The sequence below is a fragment of the Saccoglossus kowalevskii genome, chromosome 12, assembly GCF_978046115.1.
Source record: "Saccoglossus kowalevskii chromosome 12, keSacKowa6.1, whole genome shotgun sequence".
In the NCBI taxonomy this organism is placed as follows: Eukaryota; Metazoa; Hemichordata; class Enteropneusta; family Harrimaniidae; genus Saccoglossus; species Saccoglossus kowalevskii.
This window is the reverse complement of record NC_140652.1, coordinates 21,234,066-21,249,987: the sequence shown is the minus strand read 5'-3', so window position 1 is coordinate 21,249,987 and position 15,922 is coordinate 21,234,066. Positions and strand designations below refer to the sequence as shown.

Here is a 15,922-nt window from a genome sequence, read left to right as displayed (position 1 = left end):
CTAATATACCCTGCTTTACGGGATTTGTGAGTGAAATACTTACTAGTCAATAAATTAATCACTCAAAAAACATGGTAAATTTATCTCTGTAAAGGGCACTATACATGTATATGCTAGTGCGTTGAAAAATATGTGCTTCCTTGCATACAGGACATCAGAGAAATTACGCAAAATTAATAAGTAATTTTAATTTTAATTGGCTGGTTTTTTTTGTGTATATCTGTGTTCATTTATAATTTGTATACTCCAATTGTATTATTTTTTGTGTGTACTGGCTGGAGGCCGAGTATTTATAATTCAAATTAATCATATGTACAAGTCACTAGCACTGTATATAGATGATGATGAATCCATGATAGGTGATATACCTTGTAGACAACTACTCTATGTAGACTTACCCGTATCTACCTTGACTGCTGATGTATAAGTATAGGAATATGGATAGTCACTAGCACTGTATATAGATGATGATGCATCCATGATAGGTGATATACAGTACAGTTCTCGCGGAAGCTTTGGCTTTTGTGGCATCAGTCGCCTACGCATGGCTTCATTGTCGCCTCAGCATCGCATCATTGTGGCATCAGCTTCGCGTCATTGAAAATTGAAGCTGTGTTCGCCTCGCTATTTTGTGGCATCATCGTGGCCTCAGCTTCGCAGTCTCATGGCATCAACATGGCATCAGTTTCAACTTATTGTGACATGAGTATGACCTCATTATTTGCACGCAGAAGGGCAGTAGACAAAAACATGTACAGAAGTTCGATATGTAATCGATTTGAAATTCAAGGCGAATAAAATAATATGATCAAGAGTAAAATGATATTTTAAAAAGATATCTTGTTTAATTATTTTAGTGTTGCGAGTATTGGGCACCAAAAACTTTGCGAAGTACATTACAATCGGCAAGGTGACGAGTTTCATATTGACTGGAAGGAAAATCGCGATAAATTCAAATCACACGATGGAATCGTCGTTCTGATACAACACAATTTGCTGTATACGAAGTCGAACTGTTCTTGTTATAAAATTTACCTTTTTTCGCTCATTTTATTTGTTGCTAGAAGAGCAGATTCGAATTCCTCATTTCGGTGGTATTTTTCTGTGTTTCGTTTAGTTTTAGCCGAGTCCGACCCCATGCCCGGACTACTAAAACAAAGCAATACACACGTACGCCGCCGGGTGCGTCGGCGCCAGTCATCTCGATACAAAGTTCCAAAACAAGTGCGTACATTTCCAACATATGATTGGATGGTTGTGGTGGCGTCGGTCTGGTAAAATTTGACAACCAATTCTCAAAATTAAGTCACGATCAGTGATCTGAGCTCGATCTATACGTACTTTAAAAGTATTCTCACAAACATATTTTCGAATGAAAACGAGCCACATGCCCTGTAAAAAATCGAATAGCACTTGACATGCAGAAATAATTTATTGGGCTTCAGAAAAAAAAAACGTGTCCATTTAGTGTGGCCGTAAATATTTGGTCACCAGCCGATGAACAATTTGAAAATCATGATTCACACGGAAGTCCTTCGATACTGAAAATCATCGACCCCAGTCTGGTTTACCTTATTTCCCAACTTGCAAAACTGATTTGTATCTCAGCCCTGTTTTTTTTCTTTCTTTTTTTGAACTGAGGTAAAATCCCATCCGTTTGTCAAAATATACCGATGTTTTTCAGTGAATAATTGCGAAGCCTGTCACAGCACAAAAAAAAACTTTGTGAATCGACGATTGAGATTGGATGGTACGACGACCCTTCAATTTGCGTTAAATATGTTTTGTTACAACATCATTGATTGGCTGAGAGTCACCTGATCGGAGCACGACCTGGGTCACAGAACCATATTAGTCCGTATTATCAACAGGACTTTGCGAGAAAACCACACCCACATTTTCAACCATTTTAGCGCGGAAGTTGCCAACAAATGTCGAAAACTCGTGAATTTTATGAATTCGAATAAAATAAAGCTAGCGATTCGTAAGACCGGTTAATAATATATCCCCCGATGCTCTTCGATTTTTTTATTTCAACGTGAGAAATGGATACTAGTAGTTGAAGTTCCATCGATTTCAAGGCGACTATTTAACCGCGACAACTCTACGCTCTGTTATAGTTTCGCGAGGTAAAACAAAAATACAATAAATAGTACTTGTTTAATTATTTGGTTGTACAACCCGCAAATTACGGGACATGATCCCCATGAATTGCGATAAATAAATGCTGATTGTGTTGAATGACGGACGTCGGGACCGTTTGAAGAAACAAATTACGGTCGGTAGACATTTCAAACAAATGAAATTATTAACGAAAGACGAGATTTTGCTAGGTATTTACGATCATACGGTCATACCAAATATATACAAAATTGACAAATACACAAAGAGGTGTAATAGTAGGTCATTTTTATTTTAGACTTAGAAATATTTTTTTTCACTCAGTCCACGTCCATGCGTGGGAATTCTATTTAGCTTCATGGTCCTTCGGCTTGTCTTCTGCTTGGGGGAGGGGAACAACAATAATTATACAAATCGTAAACTCAACACAGTCAGGAAAAGAAACCCAGACAACCATGTTGTACTTCTGTTGAATACATTTTGGAGCAGTGCGTCACGTCGGAATATTGTCTAAAATAAAATATTCAATCCCAGCCAAATCTAGGTCAAAGGGTCAGATTGCGTGCATATAATTATAGATAGTTAAAACAAAAAGTATTTGAACTTTTGACGGTTGTTCAACATCTATGCACGGTTACTAAACTAGTAACCGTGATCTATGAAAACCAGAAAATTTTTAGTAGTCCGAATTGTTGCACGGTCGAAAATAAAACGGAAATTGACCGGTCAAAAGCGGAAGCGGTCAAGAGGTTTGGGGAAAATGAGTACAGTACTTCTTTGTTTGATGAAGCGATGCTGATGCCACATTGTCGCCATAATGAGGCCACAATGAAGCGAAGCGATAATCGCCTAACTTTTTAATGTCGCGACATTGAAGCGATGCTGAAGCCATAACAATGCCATAATGATGCGATGCTGAAGCGAAGGTGAAGCTGAAGTGAAGCCAAAGCTTCCGCGAGAACTGTACTGTACCTTGTAGACAACTACTCTATGTAGACTTACCCGTATCTACCTTGACTGCTGATGCATAAGTATAGGAATATGGATAGTCACTAGCACTGTATATAGATGATGATGCATCCATGATAGGTGATATACCTTGTAGACAACTACTCTATGTAGACTTACCCGTATCTACCTTGACTGCTGATGCATAAGTATAGGAATATGGATAGTCACTAGCACTGTATATAGATGATGATGCATCCATGATAGGTGATATACCTTGTAGACAACTACTCTATGTAGACTTACCCGTATCTACCTTGACTGCTGATGCATAAGTATAGGAATATGGATAGTCACTAGCACTGTATATAGATGATGATGCATCCATGATAGGTGATATACCTTGTAGACAACTACTCTATGTAGACTTACCCGTATCTACCTTGACTGCTGATGCATAAGTATAGGAATATGGATAGTCACTAGCACTGTATATAGATGATGATGCATCCATGATAGGTGATATACCTTGTAGACAACTACTCTATGTAGACTTACCCGTATCTACCTTGACTGCTGATGCATAAGTATAGGAATATGGATAGTCACTAGCACTGTATATAGATGATGATGCATCCATGATAGGTGATATACCTTGTAGACAACTACTCTATGTAGACTTACCCGTATCTACCTTGACTGCTGATGCATAAGTATAGGAATATGGATAGTCACTAGCACTGTATATAGATGATGATGCATCCATGATAGGTGATATACCTTGTAGACAACTACTCTATGTAGACTTACCCGTATCTACCTTGACTGCTGATGCATAAGTATAGGAATATGGATAGTCACTAGCACTGTATATAGATGATGATGCATCCATGATAGGTGATATACCTTGTAGACAACTACTCTATGTAGACTTACCCGTATCTACCTTGACTGCTGATGCATAAGTATAGGAATATGGATAGTCACTAGCACTGTATATAGATGATGATGCATCCATGATAGGTGATATACCTTGTAGACAACTACTCTATGTAGACTTACCCGTATCTACCTTGACTGCTGATGCATAAGTATAGGAATATGGATAGTCACTAGCACTGTATATAGATGATGATGCATCCATGATAGGTGATATACCTTGTAGACAACTACTCTATGTAGACTTACCCGTATCTACCTTGACTGCTGATGCATAAGTATAGGAATATGGATAGTCACTAGCACTGTATATAGATGATGATGCATCCATGATAGGTGATATACCTTGTAGACAACTACTCTATGTAGACTTACCCGTATCTACCTTGACTGCTGATGCATAAGTATAGGAATATGGATAGTCACTAGCACTGTATATAGATGATGATGCATCCATGATAGGTGATATACCTTGTAGACAACTACTCTATGTAGACTTACCCGTATCTACCTTGACTGCTGATGCATAAGTATAGGAATATGGATAGTCACTAGCACTGTATATAGATGATGATGCATCCATGATAGGTGATATACCTTATAGACAACTACTCTATGTAGACTTACCCGTATCTACCTTGACTGCTGATGCATAAGTATAGGAATATGGATAGTCACTAGCACTGTATATAGATGATGATGCATCCATGATAGGTGATATACCTTATAGACAACTACTCTATGTAGACTTACCCGTATCTACCTTGACTGCTGATGCATAAGTATAGGAATATGGATAGTCACTAGCACTGTATATAGATGATGATGCATCCATGATAGGTGATATACCTTATAGACAACTACTCTATGTAGACTTACCCGTATCTACCTTGACTGCTGATGCATAAGTATAGGAATATGGATAGTCACTAGCACTGTATATAGATGATGATGATGCATCCATGATAGGTGATATACCTTGTAGACAACTACTCTATGTAGACTTACCCGTATCTACCTTGACTGCTGATGCATAAGTATAGGAATATGGATAGTCACTAGCACTGTATATAGATGATGATGCATCCATGATAGGTGATATACCTTGTAGACAACTACTCTATGTAGACTTACCCGTATCTACCTTGACTGCTGATGCATAAGTATAGGAATATGGATAGTCACTAGCACTGTATATAGATGATGATGCATCCATGATAGGTGATATACCTTGTAGACAACTACTCTATGTAGACTTACCCGTATCTACCTTGACTGCTGATGCATAAGTATAGGAATATGGATAGTCACTAGCACTGTATATAGATGATGATGCATCCATGATAGGTGATATTCCTTGTAGACTACTATTACTGCTTTCTTCTGTACATGTACTTACATCCTAAACAGAGTTAATAGATACATGTATGGTTTAGAAGGACGAAATATTAAAAAAAAAATGTATCTGATTGTGAAAAGGGACAATCAGTTGGAAAATGTTCCTGTCATAATAATAATACTCAGCAGGGGCACGAAGAATGATCATAAATGATATGACAAATAGCGCCCCCACAAATTTGAACCATACAGCACATAGCACCCTCACAGTTCAATCAAGAAAAACACGGAAATTTCACAAATCAGACATAAAAACAGAACAAACAAAAGTCATAGTCTCAAAGAGTGTTTCAACAAATGCTCATCAATTTTTGGGTTATTTCCATGCCTAATTATGTGCTACATTGTATATACATTTCTTAATGGTCAATTTTGATGAAGTTAGGGTGTCAGAATGTGATGTTCCTTTCTGAAAGATTGGCATTTAGTCATTCAGCTAAAAAAAAGTCACTTGTTTTTTGCGACAGATACACTTTTCGCACAAGGCAATGTGAACGGAAAATCACCTATTAACTTTGGCAGGGAGCGGTTTCAGTAGCGAATGTCATCGGTCGCATTGTAAAATTTGAAAATAAAATGAAATTCATTGTGCCACTCACCTTACTGACTGGTATGGGTATTGGCTGTTCCCCATCTCTGTCTCTTATTTGGAGGTAGTTTTTAATTTTATTAGGCTGCATTCCACATTCCAATAGCGTCTTCTCACCAAGACCATTCAGCAAAATCTACATTGAAAAAAAATTGATGATTAAAAAAAAAAAATTGACAGCTGAAAATCAAGAAAGCCACCATACATGTACCTGTGATTCGGAAGAGTGTTAAACTAGTAAAACGATTGGAAAATCAACAAGTCATTGAAAATGACACAGTCCCCGTAAAATTTTTGAAAGTTATCTTTGTGCTCGTCATATTAATGCGGAGGGGTTGTCGCGAGTGTGTCTTTGAAACTTGAGTTCCAAGTGGCGTATACAACAGATTGTAAAACACGTGTTCCATGTAGTAGTAATATGGCCAAAAATAAAAACAGCCGTTATTCGGCCATCTTTGATCTGACTATGAAACACACTGATATGTACATGTATGATGAATGTGCCAAATATGAATTAAAATGGTGGAAATTGTGGAAATATAGTAGTAAGGCCAAAAAGTCAGATGGCTGTCAATCGGCCATCCTTGACCAGAATTTGAAACAAATTGTCATGGACATGCATCCTAACATGTATAAAGTACATGCATGTGCCAAATTTGAATGAAAACTGACAGAGCACGTCTAAGATACCGCACAAAAAAAAACAAGATGCCTGCCAGTCGACCATCTTTGATCCAATTGCGAAATAAATTGTCATGGACATGTATCCTAACATGTATAATCTATGTACCAAGTTTGAATGACAACTGACAAAGCATGTCCAAAATACAACATTTTCAAAAAACAAGATGGCGGCCAGTCGGCCATTTTGAATCGAATTGCTAAACCACTGCATGTGCATATGTCCCACATATAGTACTAGGCACATGCAAAGAATGAACAGAATTGGTCCACAGGATTCTGAAATATGACTGGACAGACTGACGCACGAACGAACGGACAGACACACGGACGGACGGACGGACGGACAGACAGACGGACAGACTCAGGAACTCACGGACGGTCGGGACATGTATCCTAACATGTATGATGTATGTACTAAATTTGAATGAAAACTAACAAAGCATGTCCAAAATACAACATTTTCAAAAAACAAGATGCTTGCCAGTCCAATTGTGAAATAAATCGTCATGGACATGTATCCTAACATGTATAATCTATGTACCAAGTTTGAATGAAAACTGACAAAGCATGTCCAACATTTTCAAAAAACAAGATGGCTGCCAGTCGGCCATTTTGAATCGAATCGCTAAACCACTGCATGTGCATATGTCCCACATAAAGTACTAGGCGCATGCAAAGAATGACCGGAATCGGTCCAAGGGATTCTGAGATATGACTCCGGATGGACGCACAGACGGAGATCGAATTATAAGTCCCCGTTTTCGGACTTCGTCCGAACGGGGACTAATTGGGGTAGATCACAGGTATTCAATCAGACAAATAGGGATAAAAAAAAATTCACATTCTTTTGTTTTAAAAGTGACACATGTCATTAATTTCATGATTCTGACACACATGTTTATTTTTGGTACAAAATATTTTTTGAGAGAAAAAATGCTGAAAACAAAACATAATAGTCATTTTTTAATAATTTCTATAGGAAGCTATTATAAAGCATTTTTTCACAAATAATAAAAAAAGAAATAATAACCGTCAGAATGCCTAACTTAAGTACCCATACTATAACTAAATATTATTTTTTCACCACATGTAACAAAACAAAAATTTCAGACACGGTGTAACAATATATACGAAATGAACCAATAGTAAATGACTCAAAAACAACCATTTTTATAAGCTTGACCAGTGTTTTGTATAAAGTAGTTGACCATCTATTTTTATCTGGGTTTAGTGAACTAGCATAAAATAAAACTATGCGTAATCGTCAAGAAAATCAGATCAGTTATACAAATGGCAGTCAACTACGTTAAATATTGGGTATTTTCCATGACAACGATTCAATTATTGCAAATTATTTATATACCGCAAAGCATTGATTCACTTTCACACTAATAAAAGTTTATTAATTTCCATGACATATTATTGATAATGAGTGTGTCACCAAGGCAACCAAACATTTCACAAGATTATAAGGGTTAATAGCTGGTACCACTTGCTTGTTTGGGGCTACTAGTATTCAACCAGCTCTATAAAAAAAATGATATTAAACTTTTTCATCAGATGAATGAGCGCCAAAAATACAGAGAAATCATAATTCATTTTAAATATATGATTACAATTCATATGCTAATATGGCGTTTGTGGCTACATGTATCGTCTATCTAAATCTTTTTTGAATAATAATTAATAGAAATATTACCCTTCTCTATATCTTTTCAAAGTGAACTTATATTACTACACAATAGTATAATTACATCATTCAAGTAATTGTCATTCAGTAGGAAATACTTGTATAGTTCAACCACAAAAGAAATGATGACATTTACATTATAACATTAATACTGTGAAGTTTATCGTACCATATCAGCTAGTGATATTCCATTCCCGATATATAAAATATCAAGGCAAGTGGGCTGCCCATTTTTTAAATTAAGTCAAAAATTAAAAAGATATTCATCAAAATTAGAGATTTGAAAATCGAAGTCGAAAATGTAAAGTTGATGCCAAAGAATAATCAGTAAAATGAAGAGCTCAGCTCTATCGACTAAGTTTACAGCAGACCTTAAAATAGACAATTTGATTAAAGTCAGTATCCTTTTGACTGAGAAAAACAATTTGTGAAATGAATAAATTCTGAAAATTCTTGGGTGGTTCTTTCCTTTCAATAAATATGTATTTGCCAAAGTTAATAAAACCACTAACAATAGGCCTTTCCTTCTGAATATGGCCTGGGAGCTTAAAATAGACAATTGGAACAAGGTGAAAATCACATCAAAGTGGTATGCATGAGAAGAGTGATGATTAGAACTTCTAAATCTTGATCCAGGCAAGTGATTATTGATAGACTAGCTGAGTGATCCCCAAAGTAAGGTTTGCTTAAGGTAGAAGCTACTCATAGATTAAAATACCCAAAATTTATTCACATTGCAGAAAACTGTACTACCGGTATATAAGAATATTGATCAAAAAAAGGTCACCAGCCTTTTTTTCGAGAAATTGATGGTTGTATTTTAGCGAAAAGTCACCATTTTGACACTATTATATTGACACAGGTTTCTATGCAATATCTCAAAATCTAGCCTGGTGACATGGGCTGAAAAAAAATCATATATTGTTAATGATGGAGTACTTTTTGTTGTTCTGAATTATTTAAAAATCGGGGTTTTAAAAAGTGTCAAAAAATGCAATTTTTCTTTAACATTGGTGTCTTTGGAATAGTTCTAAAAATAATAATTTCCAAGAAATATTAGAACACATTTTTCAAAAAGCTTAACTGTAACACACAAAATAATGCTATTTAATTCTACCATGGGACATTAGCTTCATGATTGTACATAATAAACTAATGAACATTGTCATGCGATTTATGACCAATTTTGTCAAAAATTATGACTAGGCTTCTACCTCAACTTATTCTCCACCTTCATCACAAATTCACAAATCAGTCCTGTTTATAGTCAGCTCTTTCATTCAGAAGATTGGGACAAAAACAGCCAAATATTTTGAGTAAAAACTGAAAAGTAACTCAACTTTTGTCTGTTGGCTCCAAAACTAGGGGTCATTTTAGGAAATATTGAAGAATACAAGAAAAAAAGTGCAAAAATATTTGAATGAGAAAGTTTGCCGGGGAAAGGGTTAAGGAAAACAAGTGTCAAGTAGATAATCCCTACAAATGATCTCATTCTCATCACTCGTCTAAATGGTTAATTTCGAGAAAACAAGTGACTTGCCTCATCAGTGTCTTGCCCTCCCCTGATCCACACCAATGAGAAACTGTCTGTTTCATAGTTAGCATGCCGAGCAACTTCATCGTGTAGTTCACGACAAGGGCAACTGGCTGGTAAATTTATCGTAATATTGCATGTCTGCCATTGTGGATTGGTAGTATCTCGAATAATACACAAAATCTTGGGTGCATCAGCTACGCACGAAACCTGAAATGAAAAAAAAAAATATTTGATAATCGGCTTGTTGAGTAGATATGGTTAAAAGGTGGTAGTCGTCGTTGATTTTTCCACAATCCAATGCCCTCTTCTAATGGAAATCACAAATGTGAGGTTCGACCTGGGCGTGACTAGAACTAATTACCGCTCATGACTCCTTCGATTCCTTCTAAACTGCAACAGTCAAAGTTGCCATCTTTGTTTATATGAGACCCATATGTATCGCACATGTGTGGCACGACGACTTCCGTTCTTTAAGGCTATTAGTAGTTCTGGTACAATTTGAGATTTGAGCATGACAGCACCCTCACAGTTTAATCTCACACTGAAATCTCACATAGTGCGAGATTTGAATGATTTCGCTTAGTTTCAATATAGCGTTGTTATTTCTTTAGACGATTATTTTTACAAACACTGAAAAAAAAAAACTTTGAAATTGTTTTTAAAAATAGGTAATAAATAATACTGAAAAAGGAAACATGTATTTTATTTTTGTATTTTGTATTTACTTGATAGTTGATATCAATGGGCAACTAGTTTTCACATGTACACGTTCCATACTAAATATGATTGTTCAAGACTATAGTTTATTTTGAGCCACTATCAATTAAATTGGTCAATTATTATAACAATCTCTCGAAGTGAAAATTTATTTATTAAATCTTTATTAAAAGTTTGTACATCTTATACGCGGCGCGATCGGATTTTCCCGCGACGCTACGTGTTTCCTCCGCGATGCTATTATTTATCCCGTGATCTGATTTCTTCAGTCTCTCACAGACTGTAAAGTTTCCTGGCTAACTAGTTAAATCTACAAATGCATTGTATTAACGCCAATTTCCCGGGATAACTCCCTGTTGTTTCTCATTGGTTGGATATCGTTTAAAAAAACAAAGCAGTTCTATAAAGACAAAGCCGTAAGCTCCGGTCTCAAACGCTTTTTGCCAAACGTATATTCATATGCAAATGATAGAGTCACACTTAGGGACAAAAACCACATGTTTCCGGTGTGTACGAAACGTATTTTTATTATTATTTTTAGAAATGTAGTCGTACTATTATTCTAGGTTTTGATTTTTATCAGTATTTTTGATATTGTATTTGTTTTTTTGTGATCAAAATGTGAAAAAATATATATTTATGATGTAAACAATTTTGACCTCATGATTGTGAATCCAAGATGGCGTCATCCACGTAAGATCCAGTGAGCGTGAACTTCCCACTCGGATCGCATATCGTGCTCAGATCCGGATGAATTAAGTGAAGCATAATGGAAAATAATATATTTATCAAGAAATCAGGAATTCTAATCAAGAAACGTGTGGAAATTGGAGTGACACTTGTGTTATTTCTTGAAGGAAAAGCCTCAATTATACGTGGTATAACAATGGTGACAATTCGTAATTCAGAACTCCATTGTCTCGACTTGTTCACAATTGTGTTGAACAGACAACATCGACGATTAAAAAAAATACATAAAGATGGATGATTTCAGCCAGAAAAACTATTATTGCTCGAACATAGTAGCATAAGTATCGTGACTTGTAACAGTTGTTGTACTTAACCGGAAAACAACAGAAACGGAAGATAAGCACTGAGAATCATCAACCCAATGTTTAATTTACCGGGACCGAACAGGGTTTTATAAAGTTGCTGATTGCTGGGCCAAGCAAAAAAATCAGAAAACTCAGTATTTCTGCGCGACATTTGCAATACTAAACATGCAGTGCACTTTTATTGTATACAGATTGTACATAAAATAAATAGAAAAAAAAGGAAAAAAAACTGGTCTTGTTTTATTTCCCCCATATGACAAACAATATGTTAATGATATGCTAATTATTATGCAAATTAGCCGCGACTCTATGGAAAATTTCTGGGGAGAACACTGAAGCCCTGTATATAAAACAATATGTATAAAACCAACAACGTCAGAGAAAAAACATATAAAAAGAATTGCAGTGTTTTCCCCAGGATTTAGGTGGATGACAGCTAGTTTGCATAATAGTTAGAATATGATTTACATAATTTATTCCTAATGTTGTATATTGGGGAGAACACAGAATTGACTTAATACTAGTACTTGAGAGTAACTGTGACGTATCACATAAGTGTATGGTACAGAACATAAAAAAAGAACAAACAAGCAGCCTGTCGGCTGAGATAGCTCCGCTGTTTGCAATGCACATTTCAATTATAGAACAGAAGATATCATTAGAAAATGAACAATATGAATAGTATCAATGCAATGGGACTTGCTGTTTTCAACAAAAATTCAAAAATATCATTTTTAACCATAAATGATTGTGGTTTTTAACAAGAAGAAAATATCACTTTTTACCAAAAATGACAAAAATATTCACCAAAATTACTGTAGATAATTAAAGATATCATTACAAAATGAACAAATATGAGAGAGGTCCACATGTAGTACCTATGTATGTAATAATATCAAAGCAATTATACTTGTCGTTTTTAACAAGAAGTCGAAAATATCACTTTTATCCAAAAATGACAAAAATATTCACCAAAATTAGAGAATTGACCATATCATTACAAAATAAACAAATTTGAGAGTGGTCCAGATGTAGTACCTATATATGTAATATCAAAGCAATTGGACTTGTGGTTTTTAACAAGAAGTCGAAAATATCACTTTTTACCAAAAATGACAAAAATATTCACCAAAATTAGAGAATTTAAGATATCATCACGAAATGAACAAATCTGAGAAGGGTCCACATGTAGTATCTATATATGTAATATCAAAACAATTGGACTTGCGGTTTTAACAAGAAGTTGAAAATATCACTTTTTACCAAAAATGACAAAAATATTCACCAAAATTAGAGAACTAAAGATATCATTACTAAATGAACAAATCTGAGAGAGATCCACATGTAGTACCTATATATGTAATATCAAAGCAATTGGACTTGTGGTTTTTAACAAGAAGTTGAAAATATCACTTTTTACCAAAAATGACAAAAATATTCACCAAAATTAGAGAACTAAAGATATCATTACAAAATGAACAAATCTGAGAGAGATCCACATGTAGTACCTATATATGTAATATCAAAGAATTGGACTTGTGGTTTTTAACAAGAAGTCGAAAATATCACTTTTCATCAAAAATGACAAAAATATTCACTAAAATTAGAGAATTAAAGATATCATTACAAAATGAACAATCTGAGAGAGGTCCACATGTAGTACCTATATATGTAATATCAAAGCAATTGGACTTGCGGTTTTTAACAAGAAGTTGAAAATATCACTTTTTACCAAAAATGACAAAAATATTCACCAAAATTAGAGAATTAAAGATATCATTACAAAATGAACAAATCTGAGAGAGGTCCACATGTAGTACCTATATATGTAATATCAAAGCAATTGGACTTGCGGTTTTTAACAAGAAGTCGAAAATATCACTTTTTACCAAAAATTACAAAAATATTCACCAAAATTAGAGAATTGAAGATATGATCATGAAATGAACAAATCTGAAAGAGGTCCACCCAAGGTACATATACACCAAGTATCAAAGCATTCAGGCTTGTAGTTTTCAAGAAGAAGTCGAAAAAATAAAACATTGACACGAACGATGACGGACGACGACGACAGACAATCACTCATATGATAAGCTCCGCTCGACAAAGTCGACAGCGGAGCAAAAAAGCGTATCAGATGATGAAGGCACTACAACAATTCTATTACCACTTTTATTAAGACGGGTATAGAGTGAAAAAAGACATGTTTTGTCTAAGAATGTCACATGTAGGAATGTTGGAGGATACAATCATACCACCAGCACTACAATCCAGGCCCAAAAATAAACGAAATGCATTACTATATGAAACATGGAGATTATTAATACTTCTACGATTATGTTGAAACCAAAGCTGTGAACAACACATGTTAGCTCAAAAGGTTTGAAACAATGTAATTTTAACATTACTACTGCAGCTAGAAGATTTTCGAAGCGGTATATTTGCTTTACCATAGAATGATTTAATCTGTTGTTTTATGTCCCCATCATCCATAACATCATCAGTAACGACATTTACCGTACTCGATCGCGTTAGCACCCAGGGTTCTCAACTCAGAAAATCATGATTACCCAAGCACCCCCTCTGGGAAAAAAGTGCAAATGACAATTTTAATTCACCAAGTGACAGATTGAGGGGGAATATTACGTCTTTGAGGGAAAATAGAATTTTGAAAATTAGTTGCGCCATCATTGACAAGTCTGTTATTAACCAATCAGAATGTTGTGTTGTACCGACATAATTCTTTAGAAATTCCTTAAGACTTTCTGGTTACGCAATGTGGAAGTGAATTGTACGATCTTCTGGAATTGATTTCGGTGAATAAACGACATGGACATTGGTCAAAAAACAGGTAACCAGCAATTTTTGATAGATAAACTGAGTATGACATGAAATATTAACCACATATTACTTTTATTAACAGGCCATTGTTGAAGCGTAGTTTATGCACGATTACCAGGGTCTACGCATTCACAACATACTCTCGTTGGTTGATATCCACGTTGTATCATATAAAAACGATTACCAGTATTCGTTAGGCAATGATCAAAGACCAAGTTTTAAATTAGTGGCATTTTGAAAAGGTGGGTGTTTTGCCGAATGTGACCCCGAATATAAAAATTGCGCAAAGGGAAGGGGGCTTGGGTGCTAACGCGGCCTAGTTACGTCCAGTAGGGTAACGTAACACCCGTAATCAGCTCTGTGTTTCCAACACAGAGTTGATCATGGGTATTACTGTATTTATATCTACCCTGCATTTTTAATTTACAAATATAGTCATACCAAATAATAAACATTTTAATGTGATGGGTATAGAGATTGTTGTAATCCTTATTTATTTTAACTAATGATGATTGTAAGAGTTTGAAGCGAACATTCCAATAGTTGTCACCTGTCCCACTTTTTGTCAAACTAGGGTGCTTCACCCCCTTCACGCTCTCATTCACTCCCACCCACCATTGTACATTCGTGTCACCGATGATCACCTAACGAATTGACAGATCGTTATCGTATTGTTTAGAAGTTACTGGTGGTGCCGATTCTTGAAAATACATATGTGGATATTATGTATAATTTTCTTTTTAGTTCAATGATAGAAACAAATGATGTCGTCATCGTTATTTTGAAAATAATCAGTCGTGGCATTTTTTTTTATTTCTCTTCCGGCTCGACCGGAACAACGAACGGTTTGAGTAAAAGTTGCCGGCCGCGTTGATGAATTCTCGCATGAGGATTATAGTCACATAACGGGACACTTGTTGAAAAGCGGTGACGGATCGGATCATTCTGTGGTTGTCGGATGTTTTTTTTTAACTTAACCGGTACGGCCGAGCATGCCGAGACACCGATTTTAGCGATTAATGATGATCGGGTGGTACGTTACAGTTTTGAAACATACCTCAGTTGCTACGAGCTGATTACTTTCTCCTGGTAACATTATTGATGTCTGGGTTAGGTACTATACCGGGAATGTGTGTCATTCGCTGGAGAGCCCACCATTCCAAGTATATTTTTAGTTACTTCATCCGCAGAAATGCACAACATGGCGAAAAAAGAAATCCAGGAAGTCTCGACAATTATCGTCTCGCAATATGCGAGATGATGACCTCGAACGACTACTCGTAACAGCGACAATATTATCAACTAAATATTAAAATAGAAGTTACAATGTCGAAATATATTATAAATAATAATGCATTTTACATCTATATATGTTAATTTTATATCTAGATCAACATTTGGAC

General features: G+C 35.5%; 2 protein-coding genes across 3 annotated transcripts in view; both read right to left on the bottom strand.

The window, feature by feature from the left end:
* The window catches only part of LOC100378231 (ubiquitin carboxyl-terminal hydrolase 47-like), a 32,070-nt gene extending 28,843 nt beyond the window's left edge, over positions 1-3,227 (bottom strand). Inside the window, exon 1 of one of the 2 annotated variants that reach the window (XM_085506494.1) lies at positions 3,124-3,227. In XM_085506494.1, the coding sequence (XP_085362620.1) occupies positions 3,124-3,205 (82 nt within the window). In that variant the 5' untranslated portion in view covers positions 3,206-3,227. Of the gene's footprint in view, positions 1-398; positions 502-3,123 lie in introns of those variants that run through there. The other variant, XM_078011397.2, reaches the window with a different exon arrangement.
* Positions 3,228-5,254: 2,027 nt separating this feature from the next.
* Positions 5,255-15,764, bottom strand: LOC144356726 (ubiquitin carboxyl-terminal hydrolase 47-like). Its single transcript, XM_078011407.2, has 4 exons — positions 15,577-15,764; positions 9,910-10,113; positions 6,006-6,131; positions 5,255-5,410 (listed from the first exon to the last, which is right to left on the bottom strand). The coding sequence occupies exons 1-4, from the start codon at positions 15,613-15,615 to the stop codon at positions 5,255-5,257; spliced, it is 525 nt and encodes a 174-aa protein (XP_077867533.2). The 5' UTR covers positions 15,616-15,764.
* Positions 15,765-15,922: the final 158 nt, after the last annotated feature.

What these genes read in the sequence shown, in the direction of transcription:
- LOC144356726 (XM_078011407.2), bottom strand. Translation starts at nt 15,615, where the DNA reads ATGTTACCAGGAGAAAGTAATCAGCTCGTAGCAACTGAG. An exon ending in GAGGGCAAGACACTGATGAG is followed by an intron (nt 6,132 to 9,909) that starts GCAAGTCACTTG and finishes TTTTCAATGTAG; the next exon opens with ATTTTGCTGAATGGTCTTGG. An exon ending in TACCCATACCAGTCAGTAAG is followed by an intron (nt 5,411 to 6,005) that starts GTGAGTGGCACA and finishes AACTCTGTTTAG; the next exon opens with GATGTAAGTACATGTACAGA.